The following is a 15,620-nucleotide window of genomic DNA, read 5'->3' as shown; positions in this document are numbered from 1 at the left end:
GGGTAGTGATTACTTTAAATTTCTTTTGTTTCCCTGGTGATCTTAGCAACAGAAATATTTATTATATATAATTCAGTAAAGTCACTTGCAGTCATTTTCAGTAGCAACTAAACACATTTCTTTGTTTCCTAAGGAAATCATTGGGGGATACTCAGAAAAGGTAATTTCAGCCTTCTGAGGGTAGCAGTCTTAGACGACTCAGATGCTCTTAAGAGTTTTGATGACTCTTAGAGGAGAGGTAAAGGTCCTCCATGAGCAATTCAGAGGAGGTGAAGGTGCAGCTGCCTGTATGTTTTCCCAGGGAAGCCTGACTTACTGCAGTGAGTGCAGGAGCCCATAGTGTGTGTGGATACTTCCCCATGAGAAGTATCCCACCACTTCCCACCACTGAAAGCGCACTGGTGAAACTTCCATGGACGTGTTTAATGGGTTGTCGTATAATCTGAGGACTGTTACAGCATTTTGAATGTCTAGCCACCAACATTAGTTTTAATCAGACATTTATTCTTCACTTCTGTTTTGTGATACTCAGCATGATTTAACCAATATCACAGTATAATTTAATACATGGAAGTCCTGTGTTGCCTAATACCTGATGTAGCTGAAGAACTAACAGAGCTTATAAGAAGCAGAAGTTACTGTATTTTAACAATCATTGACAGAGATGCTGGCTACATTTTTTGAATATTATTCTCAAATCCCACAGATAAACCACTTTCACAGAAAAAGTCTTCTCTCTTCTTTCTTCTTCTCTCTTCTTTCTTCTTTCTTTTTTCTCTCTTCTTTCTTTTTTTCTCTCTGCTTTGCTTTTCCTTCATTTTCTTCTTTCTTCTTTCTCTTTATTCATGTTTCTTTTTTCTTTTATGATAATTATACTTATATATTTATTATATACTTGTAGTATATTTATTGTAGATACTAATTATATAATAATTATTATATACACTAATATACTTGTAGTTTTATTGTTCATTTTAATTAGCTATCACCTACAACTGAAACAGGATTATAGAATTATATGTAACACGTTCTACAGAAAGGCTTTATATTTTTACACAGAAGTTTTGTGTCATGAAAGACACCAGCTAGTAGCAATAAGCAGTGAGCCCTGTGTTTTGCAGTGCTTGAAAAATTAAATCTCTCTCTCCTTATTTTTTCAGTGTAGGTTAACATGTTTTAAGTTACAGCTAATAGTTATACATGCCTTTAGTATCTGTATGTTTTCTTTATTTATATAGATTTTGACAGTAGACTTTCTGTGAGCAAATCTGCAGAATGATATGATCATGTATCACCTTTTTGCCAATATGTAGAAGTTTTAAAGGTGTTGTCTTCACATATCTATGTGAACTTATTTCCTTTTACCTCTTATGGCACCTACATGCCTGTATACCATGGCATGGCTGCTGAATGCAGGGTCATTGACAAAACATGCTTGTAGTTGATAAGATATTTCCAAAGCTATTAAATGTATCTGGAAAATTCTTTTCTAAAGTTCCCATCATGTAGTTGCTCCCATCACCATCTTTTCTTGTGAACTGGTCTCTCCCCTCCCCGCCCCCTGCTAATAGTTTTTTTTGCCAGATGTGTAAGTTGAGATGCTCTGTCAAAATGGCTGTGAATTTATTTGCATAGAAGTAAACTCAGATGTGAAAGTATTTCCACTCCTGTTGAAGTTATATTTGTGTCCTTAAATAGTGCTCTTAACTTTTGAGTTAAGATCCTACAAATGAAACTGCCTTTTCCTACAGATTGCTTGTAAACTAACTCTTGAGAATAGGGAGCAGTGGTCAAAGATCAGGTGCAAAAAAACCCAGCTAGGAAATGGTCTTGAGATACTAAAGAATTAGAAGCACTTCTGTAAAGTCTAGATAGTCCCCATCCTGGGTTCACAAGGAACCACAGGTTTTTAAAGAGAGTAAATGTCTTTTAATCTTGGTGTTTCAATGGTAGCATCTTTTCACTTTAAAGGTTGATACAGAGTAAACAAGAAAAAAATATAGGGATCCACTGCCAGTTTTACAGAAACTATTTTCAGAACAGAGCAGCTTATCCACAATCCATTACCCATGGCATGGCAAACCTTTTCTTAGCCCAAATGATAATGTAAAAGTATACAGACTTAAAGCAAAGTTGAATGTCCCACAGATGCCACAGGTTCTTCTGAAGATCCAGTATCCAAGACAGGAAAGAGAAGAGAAACCACAGGATCACTGCTCACGAAGCAGCAATTCCCAGCCTGTAGTTTTCTGGACAGAGGATCTGTAATGACAGAGGCAGAAACAGAGCCAACTCAGGTACAGGCTAATAGAGCTATATTAAAAAAAAAAAAAAAACAGAAAAACCACAGTGGTGACTCCCACAAATTTAAACCTGTGGGAGCGGGTGAGTACTGAAAGCCTTGGCAATTTTTAAGCAAGTCCAGAGTGGACAGCAATGTACAGCAGTAAAGGCTGGCAGTGAGTTAACAGGACTCTTACAGTTTGTTGCTGCTAACATGAATTAGGAAAGGTTTCTGGATTGTTTCCTCTTCCCAAGTCACCGCGAGTCTTTTGCTTTCTGGGGAAGCTGCTTTTGGAGGTACATGCTAACTGTTTGCTTTCTTTGTTTATGGCAGTGTCTGGAGGTCGCAGCCGCTTGCACCTTATTGACCTGGGTAGCTGCGTGAAAGTGCTCAGCAAAAACCGGGAGGGAAGTCCTGGCCTTTGTCTCTCATTGTCAGCACTGGGCAATGTCATCCTCGCCCTTGTCAATGGCAGCAAACACATCCCGTACAAGTAAGTGGTATTCTATGTTGCACCTAATGAGAAGGTGCTTGCAAGCAATGTGCTTGTCTGGGCCTGAGGCAGACTTGGGGTAAGCAGGGAGACAGTCTGCTGGAGTCAGTGCAGCCTTCCTGAGGTACGGCAAAACCTGCCTAAAGTTCAGTGACACCTGATCTAACCTTATATCTGGTAGCCACACTGTATTTGACATTCAGGTTTCAAAGGAAGAAGCCTGCTGAAATAGGACCCAGGTATCTTAAGGATCTTAAGGCTCAAATTCAGCACATTACAGTTTTGTTTTCTAGGACTGTTCAAAGATTTCTTTAATGTTTCAAAATATCTGAGAGCCGGTTTCAGATTTGCTCCACAGAGACAAACGTTGTTGCCATAATGGAGCACTATAGGGAAAACTATTTTGCTGTCCACTGTGTGGAATTTAGTTTCTTGAAAACATGTCACAATGAGCATGCATGTTGGTCATGAGATTCTTTCTGTGATCCAAGGTTACTTTGCTTTTTATTTTTGTGTGATCTGAATCTCAGTGTCAGCCTTTCACTTGCAAAAAAGAAGTAGGCCCTATTTGTCACACTAGACAAGTGGCCTTTGCTACTGCAGGTAGCTTCTAGGAAATTAGAGGAATTGCTTACCTAGTGGGTATGTTTTGTACTCATTTCTTTTCATGGTTGTCTCATCCCATTTGTCATGTGTGCAGGTCTGAAAGCAAGTTTGGATCCATTACCCAACCCAGACAGTCATACAGCTTTCCTATTGAGAAGTTTCTGATTTTGTGGACAGTATTGCTTTTCTCTAGCCTAAAGCCTAGGGAGTAGCAACTAGCATCACAGGAATGGCTTCTTGTAATGGAACTGCTAATGAATGTCACCATTCGTGAAGGACATGTATGTGAGATCTGGAGTTAGGAACAACAGGATGGTGTGAAAAATGAACCAAGTCATTCAGAGAGCATATTTCAGTCCATACATTTTACCCTTTTTATCGTTTTAAAGGCTGCAAACATGATTATTTTCTCATGTTCATTCAAGATTGCAAGGTATTGACAAGTTTTACTTATTTGGTTTTGACTTAATTTTGGAAAATAAAGTTGAATTGAGTTTGTTTATAATATTATTTTTCTTTTAACATTAATTTTCCAAAATTATTTGGCAGTCTGGGCTTAAAACATGCTCTCTGGAAATACTCCTGTTCCTGGAGCTCAGTCAGACTGGAATTCCGTTAAGGGCCAACCAAATTTGTACTTATAAAAGTTCATGAAATGTTTTGTGGATCATGCACCTAGTCATAGTGTTAAAATAGTTTGAACTCTGCACTTCACAAAGTGTAGCTCAAATTACGCTTATCAAAAACCTGTCTTCCTTCCTGTTGGATTTTATGGATTGAAGGGAAGGCCAACTGTAGGAATAGAAAAAATGATGTTAATGATGATCCCTAGGCTAGAACTAAAACATACAAGGAATAGTTACCAAATATAACAGCTGTCTTTCCTGGCAATGCCTGACTGGGAGAAAAGCATTACCAAACATGTCTTCTCCTTACTGCACTACCAATCTTTTTCTGCTGTGATTCCCAGCTGTTGCACTTCTGAGCTTACACAGCCAGCGGTGCCACACTTGCTCATCAATGTTTCTGTACTGCTGAAAGAAGATAAAAGCTCTCTTCAGGCCAGCATCTCCTCTTGAATTTGCTCCTGTAAGAGCAGATAGTATGGAGTATAAGTATATAGAAGTGGTTTGTCATCTGTAAATCAGAGGCAATGTCTCTGTTTCTAAGGAGTTTTAAAATGTAATTTGAAAAACATATTGGCATATTTTGGAGCAAATTTTGTCCACTTCTTGCTGAGAAGAGTGCAGAAAGCATTTTTTCCCAAATGTGATCTATTCACAAGCAATGGAAATAAGAGTCTTGGTGTCTGGGTGAGCTCAAACACTATTTGCTCAGTGATCGGGCAGTACAGGTGTGTGCTGCTCCTCGATGGAGAAGACAGGAAGGAGGGTGTGTGTGTGTGTGCTGCATTGTAGAAGAGGCTGAGCATCCTATAGACTGATGTGATATGTGTTCAGTAGCACCTCTTGTTTAGAGCAACAGCTAGTCTATCCAGCTGAGATCATTTCCCTTTCTTTAGGGCTGTTCTCTTTCATTGTTAAGGATAAAATTAAAATTTTGTTAACTGCCTTTTTTGAGTGGAGCCAAAGGAAAACAAGAGAAGTGTTTTCTTATGTGACAGTACTGTGCAGTGTGTGTGTGGTCTCAGCAAATTTCCATAGAGTAGCAGACAAAATGGAGCATCTTTTCTTTATCTGAGCTATTAAACAGCCATGAAGTATTTTATGGCAGCCTGTCAGTAGGCACTGCATGGCTTTCTGGGAGCCTGAAAACTCAAAATTTCATAGACATCAGGTTTTCTCTTACTGCAGAAATTTAGTTCTCTAACCTCTGAGAGGCTGCAGGCTCTTAAACTCCCTTCAGTGCTGTATCCAGCTTTATCTCCGCAGGTAGTAGTTGTAGGGAAAAGCTTGTTCAGATTCATAGCTGGTATAAGCAGATGCTACTGCATTGCCTTCAGTGGGCTGTGTGTTTACGCCAGGGATGAATTTGCCTCTCTGCCTGCAGTCTCTATGAAAAACACATGCTGGTGTTCAGCACATTTTGCATTTTTTTTCTTACCTTGGAAGCCTTTAAGTTGGAATCTCTCTCTTGCGAACACCCTCACACCCCTCCACATTTTGGGAATAATAACACAGATTGGCGCTAGCTTTAGCAGGAACTTGTCTGCTAAGGTTCTAAGAAAGTGATGTAGAACTTCTCAGACATCAAACAACACAGGTTGATACGGTTTGGGATCTTGTCCTGCATTCAAGTTAAATTCCACGAGTCTGAAGAATGGGCAAGAATCCCTGTAATGGGCCACAGCATGCAGCTAATGAGGACCAGGCTGTGATTTCTGGGAGTTTGTATCTTTCATAGATGTACTTCTAATCTCTCTCTAGTATCTCAGTGGGTTATCTCTTTGTCACTATTAATGTCCAGACCTACTTTGAACATTACTAAGCACATAATTCTGTCATGATATGAACCAATGAGTTCTTCAAGCTCAGTATGTTATATAAAAACAGAATTTAATTTGACTTAAATACATTGCCATTGAATGTCACAAGTTTCTTTTGCTCTTGAGTTACAAGCAAATCCCTCAAAAGACTGGGCAAGGATTATTTTCTCTGCAGCAATGTCAAATATCTTCATAAAAATTGGAAAGGGGCACTTGCAAGCCCAAGGAAGAGCAAGGGAGTCAGCTCCTGCCCTGACCAAGTTTGACAGGGCTCAGATCAGCTACAGGAGGAGGGTTTTGCTAAGCTGCAGTAATTGTTAGTGCCATTTTATTTTTTTAAGAGCATTTCAGCTTTACATTAGTGCTGCATTATCTGCCTCTGATTTCCAAGATGAATGTGTTTTAAACCCTCAAATGAACACCCATTTGCACAAACTCCAGATACTGGTTTATATAGCTCACTATTCAAAAATTACTCCAGTTGCTAGGCAACAGGGGTGGTGATAATTCATGGTAATGCTGTTTTGGAAATAATCATTTTTATACATTTTAATGACTATGAGAATGTAAGAAAACTGTTTAGAAAACTGCAAGGTTGTATGAATTTCTCTTTCAGAAATTGTTGCTTGTTTTATTTAATAGGCTTCTCTCTTAATGTGCTATGCCAATGTGCTAGTGTTTCTGGAGGCATCCTGTATTTTGGACTATATGCTTATGCTTATCCAAGGAGGAAATCGTGTCCGTAAAGTAGATGAGCGTGAGTCAAAAGCACGAATTTTATTTTTGGCACTTCTGCTTCTCTGTCATATGATTGCAGTTCCTCACAGAACTTACATGCTGGTATTGTTTTTTTATCCTATCTGTAGAAAAAAAATAATATTAAGTGATTGGTTCAAGGTTGCACAAGAGGCTTAGTGGCAGAGCCACCATGTTTTAAGATCTAATCTGGTGCTTAAACCATGGGCTAATCCATTATTTCTTTCTGCATGACCTTTGGAAAATAATTTATTTCTGTATTTATTTATTTATTCCCATTTATAAAACTGAGCTAGAAAAGAAATTAAGTAGGACTTTGTAAAGGGCATTCAGACTTGGCAAAAAGCACTACTTAAATTTTAACTGTTGCTAGGACTCTCTTACCTTATTTATTCACTTTTTTTAGAGTTAAGGACTGACATAGATGGTCCTGATGGGGTGCAAAATCGTTCTTTTTTGGTCAAGAGTAGACTATTTTAAGTGAAGATGAGAAAAGAGAAAGTGTTGGATTATAGTATTGTGGTATAAAAGATGAGCCTAAAGAATATGCTGTATATCAGATATTTTCTTTAAATTGTTAGTTAATCATTGGAGTAAAAATGGGAATGAGGTTTGGGTGGATCCAGTAACTCAGATTCCTTACTTGGTTAAATGGGTGTATCTATCTGCAGTTGTTTCATCTGCATAAAAAAACTGCGTGTGCAGAGAACTGGGATCCCAGGTATTTTTTGTTTATACGTCGTGCCTCTGCATTTATAGCGTGAGTTAGATTATTTTTCTCAGAAGAAATGTCAGCAAAAACTTTTCAGGAAGAGATAAGGCAAGCTAAAAACCAGTTCACAATACAATTCTTGTACAATAACTAGTATTAGTACTGGAGATTTTATCCTTATTTACGGGCGCGTTTTAAGTCTTAGTTTTGTGGGTTTCACACAACCATGTCTCCTTACTAGACCTAAAAATTTAATGCCAAAATTGAACTATATGCCCAATGAGCAACCTGTTTACTGGTTACTTCATCAGTGCCTAAACCTAAAATAATTAATTTTTTTAACTGGGAGATTTCAATCACTTTTGCTTTTCACTGCTACATCTACTAGTCTTCTGTTCCTTGCTTTTGCTTCTCCTTAATGAGAACATGGTACAAAGACCACAGAAAGCCTCAGAAAAAATCTAGTGCTGCCTTTGGAATCTGTAATCTTTCTGTGTTAATTTAGTATTTAATGTATTAGAAGTGGGTGAAGCACTATTTTGCTTTTTTACTTGTGGAAATGTAAGAGCAGATGAAGGGGAAATAAGGAATGAAAATGAGGACATGAGTGACAGCTGAAACAGAATCACATGACTGAGAAATGGCCCAAAATGAATGGGAGAGCTCCAAGAGACATCGAGATAATGTTCAGAGGAGACAACAATCCACAGAGAAGAACCAGGAAGCAAAAGAGAAAAAGAAATGAGCCTATTCAAAAAGAGGAATAAGCCTAAGAAATACCCCTGAATGATCCAATTGTAGGAGAGCAGTCAATAGATTTTGTTGAACGTTAAATAGTTCCTAATTAGCTATCAAAAACATGAGCTGCTCAGGAACAAAAGAATTTTTCCATTATGTTGGCAGCGAGGTCATATGGACCAGAGCCTTGGCTAACAGACAGTGAAACCACTGGAGCAACGCCATATTACACCAGCTGAGGACCTGGACTTAGGTGCATGCTCTTTGACACTAGCCAGAGTGCTTTGGCAACATGGAAGAGCAATGTGGTTGCCAGCAAGAGATGAGCACTGAAACCCTGTCAGCACAGATATAATGAGGACTTGGAGCATCTGGCAATTACTTCCACCTTTGGGGTTTTTCTGTAGCTAACAGTTTTATTAGGTTGAATTCCACAAAATTGACAATTTTCTTCTTTATTCCAGAGAACTACATAAAATAGATGGAATCAGGGATGCACAGTGTGTGAATGTAGGAAAACTTCTTATATTTTATTAAAGTAATTTAATCTGCAACTCAAGAGCATGAGGATAACAGATTTTCCATGCTCCAGCAATCACTGTTGTAGTGTTCATCAACAATGCACTTTATTGTAGAACAGTTTGTACAGCTGATAGTGCAGATTTGAGCTTTATCTGCACATGTCTTACAGTACTGTGTTTCATCATCAAGTTAATGAGAGATAGTAGACAAAATCCTCAAGGAAAGCTTCAGTGGAACTGCCATTCCCCAGCTTTGGGTTTTCAACTTGGTCCTGCCAGATTGGCGACATGATAATTTTTGGAGCAGAGGTGTCTGTGTGCATGTGTAGCGGATGTGAATATGTTGCATTCGCTGAGCCTGATCCCCTGTTACACCAGTTTTACAACAGCCCTCAGGTGACATGGCTCTATTCTGCACAAGTGTTCAAGTGGGAAGAATCAGGCCTCCTGAGCTAGCTCTTTTAATGCTCTTTGAACCACTCAATGAATTACCGCTTTACAGATATTCTAACAAGCGAATAATGATGGACTGCAAAATGAAATGAGAAGGGAAGTGCTTGTAGTTTATAGTCAAATTTAATAGCAATTACTAATTGCATTTAAATAGCCATTCCTATCAGCAGCAGATAGCTGCATCATGGAAGGACACTACTTTGGTCCTGGGCCAGCACAGACATGACTGATAATGAACAAGCAATCCAGTAGCGTGCAGATATTGCTGAAATATAACTTGAGTGGGACCCAAAGAGGCTGTTGTTGTGATTTCTTATACAAATGAATCTGTACTTAATTCATTAAAATGCCCTTTTGAACCTTCAGTTAGGGTATCCAGCAGTTTATTCTCACCTGTTCCACCACTGGTTCAGGCTCAGTTGAACATTAATACATTTTCTCCCACAGAAATGTGATAATTCATTTCATGTATAATTGGACAATTTTTAAACAGTCATATTCTTGGAATAACTAGCTCTTGTGCAATGCAGCAAATTATCACAAAGCATGTAGTAGTACTTACTAGCCTTATTTCATGGTTTTTATTATCTCCAGTTTCTTGAACAGTTGCATATGGATATGATCTGTGAAATCAACTTTCATTTCCCTACTGATCCTTCTTTCCCTGCACAAAACCAGTGTGACTCAGGGCAAGAGAGCAGAGACATGCCACTTCAGACAACCAAAGAAAATATGCTTTTCTTTGTATAGTGCCAGTATGGAGCCCCTTGTTCAGAGTTGGGCATCTCATCGCTAAGAAAAGGTTACAGGCTGCAGAGAATTTAAAAGAGAAGCAAGAAGAATTATGAATGGTCTGAGATGAAAGGTTACTCACCTGGAAGAACACTGTGACAGAAATAAACCTTCATAGCTTGCAGGGAAAAGGAGACCTCAGAGAGGGGAGATGGCAACTACTCTGTAGTATTTCAAGGATGTGAATACACACAGGAGGAGAGAACTGTTTCTGGTGAGACAAAGTAGCAGAATGATTTCTTATCCTTAAGCAAGGAGACAGAGGAATATAAACTTGAAAGCATGCTAACAGCAATTCCTGTTCGTCAATGGAATAACTTTCCAAGAGCTGGGCATGGAGCTGTGTGGTGTTGGGTGGGTTGGTTTTTGGTGTGTTGTGGTTTGTTGTTGTTGTGTGGTGTGGTTTGTTTGGGTTTTTTTTTTTGTTTTTTTTTTTTTTTTTGTGGGTTTTTTTTTTTTTTTTGGTTGGACTTGATGATCTTACAGGTCTTTTCCAACCTTAGTGATTCTGTGATTCTGTGATTCTGTGATTCTGAGCTGAAGTGAACACTTCATTGGTAGAATGATTTAAAAGCAAAATAAACATGAAACTAACAAATATTAATTAACAATTATATAATAAACAGTTCCAGATTGGTTAGGGGCTAGGCTTATGCAATTTCAGTGCAGAGTTCTGGGACCAAATCTTTAACAATTTTCAATAGCTCTACTTCCATTTTGATAATTTATCTTCGTCCTTGTTTGGAAAGTGTTTGCACATGGCAGGCAGTTATACAAATAAACAATAAAACATGTGCTAGTGTGTCTACTACAATCTCCTCTGCTTTTAGGAGTCTGAAAACTAGCAGTCGGCTGCATTGGTACGCTTGCATGGCATCAAAGAAATCCGGAAAGACTCAGTGATGTCTTTCTCAAGACTGTACCCTAGCAGGGGTACAGGATGTCCAGTCCATTTCTGGGCCAGATGATTTAACTCAGTTAAGCACTTTTCCTCCTTTATCATTTAGTTACACTCTTTTTTTAAGGTCTCTTTTTGAATTGCAAAATCAAGTTCTCCCAGTGCTTCATCCAAAACTCAGTGTAATTCATTGGAAATATTTTTATTGGGTTTTGGCTTAAGCCCACAGATTAGAAAACATGCTTATATCTAATTAGATGAGATAATCCTCAAATCCTTGCTAAGGGATATTGTAGACCATAGTTCATGTTCAGTATTTGATGATTAACAGCTTATTTGTTGAAAGAGGCAGTATGTGGTTAAGTGTTACCTAGTGATGAGTTTGTTTGGGACGGCAAGGGATGTGATTGGTGAAATTGGTGAATGTGAAAACTGGAAATGTACAATCATCTATGGACTGGTTGCAAATGGGTCTGTGATGATGAATACAGAGCTCAAGAAGGTTATACAGGAACTTGCCACATAAATAGGGATTTTTGGCTACTGAAGTGGCAGAAGCAGGACTGTTTGGTTTTCTTCTTCAAGGTATATAAATATTATTTGTCACCTTAACTTAAAAATAAACAAAAACTTGGTTTACATTTTCTGGGTAAATAGTTGAACAATTTTTCTTCATACTCTTTCTTTTCTTGGACTCTGTTTAACACCACCCACTCAATGGAGTGACAGGCCCTAGAAGTTTTGAAGAGAATTGCGTGGTTGTAAATGGAGAATATTTCAGCCAGTTTGTCTTACTGCTTCAAGAGCCTTTGAATGGCATTGAAACTGCAAGATGTCTTTTTCCACACAAACTTCTATTGAAGTTCTTATTTTCATAACATGTTTGAGAGGAAAGCAATGAAGACAATCCTTTTGTGCTCTTCAGATACCAGCTAGCTTTTGCTGGATGATCAAAGTTTTCTGGCTGGTGGTTGCCTCCAGGCCTGTACACAATGAACAGATGTGAAGTGAATTTTTTTAAATATGCATTGACTTTTTAGAGTCAAGAAGGCTGGTTAGAACTATCTTCTGAAATATTAAAAGTAGCGCGCTCTCCTGCTACAGAATGAACTTGTTAGGTTATTCTAATTTTAAAAATTTTGTTTGTTTATAAATGCCAGCAGGAGACATGCTTTCTAGCAATATGCGATAAGACATAAAATTAAAAGTAAAATTAATTAATTAATTAATTAATTAATTTTTATCAGTAGAATTAATTTCAGACAGCAGGTTTAACAGTTTTAGCTGTATTTTGTCACATCTACTCCATCAGCAAAACTGTTGTACCTGCCATATTTAAAATTATTTTCTAATGGATTACTTTTGAGGGGTGGGGGGAGTTACTAAATTGTTTCCCTATTCCTTAGTTTGTGCTCTTGGGCAGAAATAAAGCTTCACTCATTTTGAAACTCAATGACAAAACGTATGCCCATACTGTCAGAAGTACCAGCCCTTCTGGCTCCTTTTGGTACAGCTGGTTCTGAAGAGCAGAGAGATGGGTAGCAGAATGTTGGTGGCGGCTGTTTTGGGTGCTGTTGCAAACCTGGGAGCTATGGAGATACAGTCTTCAGTCTCTATGAATAGAACAAAAGGAGAAAGTCGGGAGCTGTCATAGATGTGAAGGGATTTTTGGGCTTGGAAAAGGACACAGAACGTATTACACTCTTTGCAGGAGTGGGTGCTCTCACTGAAGTCTCTGTCCTGCTGCCCTCACTGTAGGCAGCTTGCACAACCTGCAGCTTTCCCAGGTGCCCTGCCTGCCTTCAGCGGGAGCTCCAGAGGGCAGGGCTCTCACATAGGTCCCGTGTCGTGCGTGCCAGTCCCTTTGGGCAGCTCAAACTGCACTAGGCGCCCGTGCTGCGTGACTCAGAGACAGCTGGAGAGCAAACGAAGGGAGACACTTACAAGGTGAGCTGTTAAAAGCACCTTATCATCTCTGTCCAAGTGGGACCTGAATCTCCTTGGAGCAGTCTTATAAGGATTGAACACAATTTTCATGTCTCCCTCCAGCTATAAACAGAGTAGCAGAATCTTTTGTGCTCCTGGACTGTGTTTCCTCTCTTTTGCAACCAACAGTTTTCACAGGCTCTGTGTGATGTGCTTCGAAGTTACACGCCTGTGCAAAAGGACAGGAATTAGATGCAGTATTCAGATCTGCTACCCAGTTGGCATGCAGTGCATAACAAAAAAAAGTTTCCAAAGGTATGGTGTTAGAGAAATAACTGCACTTTTTCAGAGAGGGAGAGAGAGTATTCTAGGAGCTCTGTGTACTCAGTCAGACCATGCTGACACGCACCTCCTGAATCCTGCTCATCTCTCTCATGTGTGGACATTGCTGGAGTGATGGAGGATACTTCTTCTCATGTCAAAGGGAATTGAGGGTAACTGCTGTGGTTACAACACTTTATACTGATGTGAAAGAGAGGCTGATGGAGGACCAAAGCTGAATAAGATTTGACTCTGAAAATACATGTCTATGAAAGAGAACTAGTTGGTACCCTACCGCATTGTGCTCCAGTGAGATTTGTGAAATGCTCCCATGTTTTTTTCAGCCAAGGGTTGAGGCTGCTTACTGTGGAGTGTGTTTTACAGAAAAACTGAGGGTGTGCTTTGGTAACCTTTAGGATCTTTGTATCATACAGAATATAAAATAAGCCTGTTAAGCTGGTAACAGATTTTCTTTTCTCTTGTTAGGTGACTACTGCCATTTTGGATGGCTGTGTGCTGTGTAATGGCATTATAATCAGTGGCTTTTGTTGGTTTTGAGCTACTCTTGATTGCAGTCCTCTGTGAGCTCCTTCACCTAGAATCATTGATGTGTGTGTCAGACATACGAACTTCAAGTAGGTTACACAACTGGCAAAGTCCTTTGCGTCTATTTGTAGGTGCTGTGTCAGCTCCCCTCATGCTCACCTCAGCGCAACGAGCCCCATGGCAATGAGGGTATTGTTTGGGGGAAGGCTCTGGCTGCTGTGAATCTGAATGTGATGCTTTGGGTCTCTCACACACTCCCAGGGGCTGTCACCTGTTTTCCCAGCAGGGTCAGGGCTTGTCCAGGCAGGGACATGATGCTTCTGCGGTGCGGTAGCAGAATTCCTCTGGTCTCTACTGGTATCACCAACACATCTGTTAGGTGTACTCTGAAAATTGAAATAGAATTTTTCATCCTCCCAAGAAAATTCACAGTTTTTCTTAAACTTTTCTACCAAACATCTTTTTTTCACAGAGAGATAAGACAATGAAAGCAAAGAATTACAAGCAAATCAGTATATATTTGACAGTAAACTGGTTATTGGAAACAGATACCACAATAAGGTTTTCTTTACAAATTGGCTTATTTGATTAGAGAATAATTTACATTAATACGTAAGATTTTGAATTTTCTCTGATTACGCTATTATATCACACCCATGAAAAAGATAGTATAACCCTTAACAATATATTTTTAATTCCATTGGCCAGGTTCCATCCATAAATGGTACTTCTCTTTGGAGCAATATCTGATTCTTTTAAGGAATCTCAGCTTCACACTAATAACTGTTCAGATGCCTAATCAGAGAGCAAACTCTGCTGTTGCTAAAGGTGTCCCTCCCACTGAAGATCAGAGATAGGTAACTGAAGAGAGTAACAACAAAACACCACATCTTTTCAACAGGGAACATTGAGTTGTGGGCTATGAATAAAGAATGTTGCAGGCTGTGTATGAAATTGCAGTAAGATAATATTAAACTCTAGCGGTAATAGTGTGGGTAATAATTTTGATAATAATAGTAATGTGTTAATAATTTTGACTAGCAATTACACATCTATTTTATGCATTAAACAGCTGCGTTATCTCTCTATTGAAATCAACCTTAAATTCAGAACACAAATAACTTTCTTAATAATTTTATGTTCATATCCTTATAGATATAAAACCAATAACTATGCTTCATAAGTATTATCAGTGTGTTGCTTCACCTTAATTTATCTCATCTCCCAGAAATATAAAAATCCAAATGTTTCCTACTAATATCTAATCTGTAATCCATATTAAACCTAATGAATTCTGTATTCTTCTTCATGTATTATCCTTTAATTGTGCCAGTAACTGGAGCTTTGTATATGTTCCTTTTTAAGACTGCACAATTTGGAAGTACAATTCTATTGTGCCAGAAGCCAACTAACAAAATTTACCAATGATTATTGCTGACATTATAAATTATATGCTGTCCATATGACCTTTCACTGTATTTTGCAATACCTGAATATGAGAGTAAATTCTCCTTGGTTAATCTCATAATATGCAATAGGAATATGTACGGTGCTTTTTCCTTCCAGCTTCTTTCTCATAGTAAATGAACATCTCACAGCCCTGTGGTCTGATTACGTTCATATTGAAACATTTCTGGCAGTTAAATCTGCAAGCCTTTGCATATTTAAGTAGAGAACATTCTTTTGGGAGATCTAGAAAGATGGGCAGAGAGCAGCAAGTCTTCATTGTTCTTGCTGTGCAGATTCCAAGAAGGGAAGTCCTGAGGGATTCTTGCTCCTTTCGCCCATAGTAGGAAGGAAACATTCTCTACCACCATATTTAGGAAAAAAGGTCCAGCTTCTTGCACTTCAAAGGCTATGCACTTATTGTCTTAAGGTCAGGGCTAGATGAGTGCTGAGAACTTGCTCAGGGTACTGTGCTCTACCATTATCCAAGTTTTGAATTGCACAAGTATGGACCAGCAATAGATGTGTTTGAGTGGTTGACTTAGAGACATAATTTGTTTTTCAAGGCATTAATGTGCATTTTGACCATCTCTATTTTTGACTCCTTCAGAGTAGGAACCAGTAAACGCAGGGCACAATATTGGTATTGTTGGGTGAATCTCGTAGTCTTCAGAAAAGAAAG

The 15,620-nt window shown here is 38.7% G+C and overlaps 1 protein-coding gene across 1 annotated transcript in view; it reads left to right on the top strand.

The window, feature by feature from the left end:
• Positions 1–15,620, top strand: part of KIF26B (kinesin family member 26B) — a 300,351-nt gene that overhangs the window by 242,654 nt on the left and 42,077 nt on the right. The window contains exon 10 of the mRNA XM_059834163.1: positions 2,618–2,777. Coding sequence (XP_059690146.1) covers positions 2,618–2,777 — 160 coding nt within the window. The remainder of the gene's footprint in view (positions 1–2,617; positions 2,778–15,620) is intronic.

Source organism: Gavia stellata, chromosome 2 (assembly GCF_030936135.1).
Source record: "Gavia stellata isolate bGavSte3 chromosome 2, bGavSte3.hap2, whole genome shotgun sequence".
Classification (NCBI taxonomy): domain Eukaryota; kingdom Metazoa; phylum Chordata; class Aves; order Gaviiformes; family Gaviidae; genus Gavia; species Gavia stellata.
This window is presented reverse-complemented; position numbering and strand designations above follow the sequence as displayed.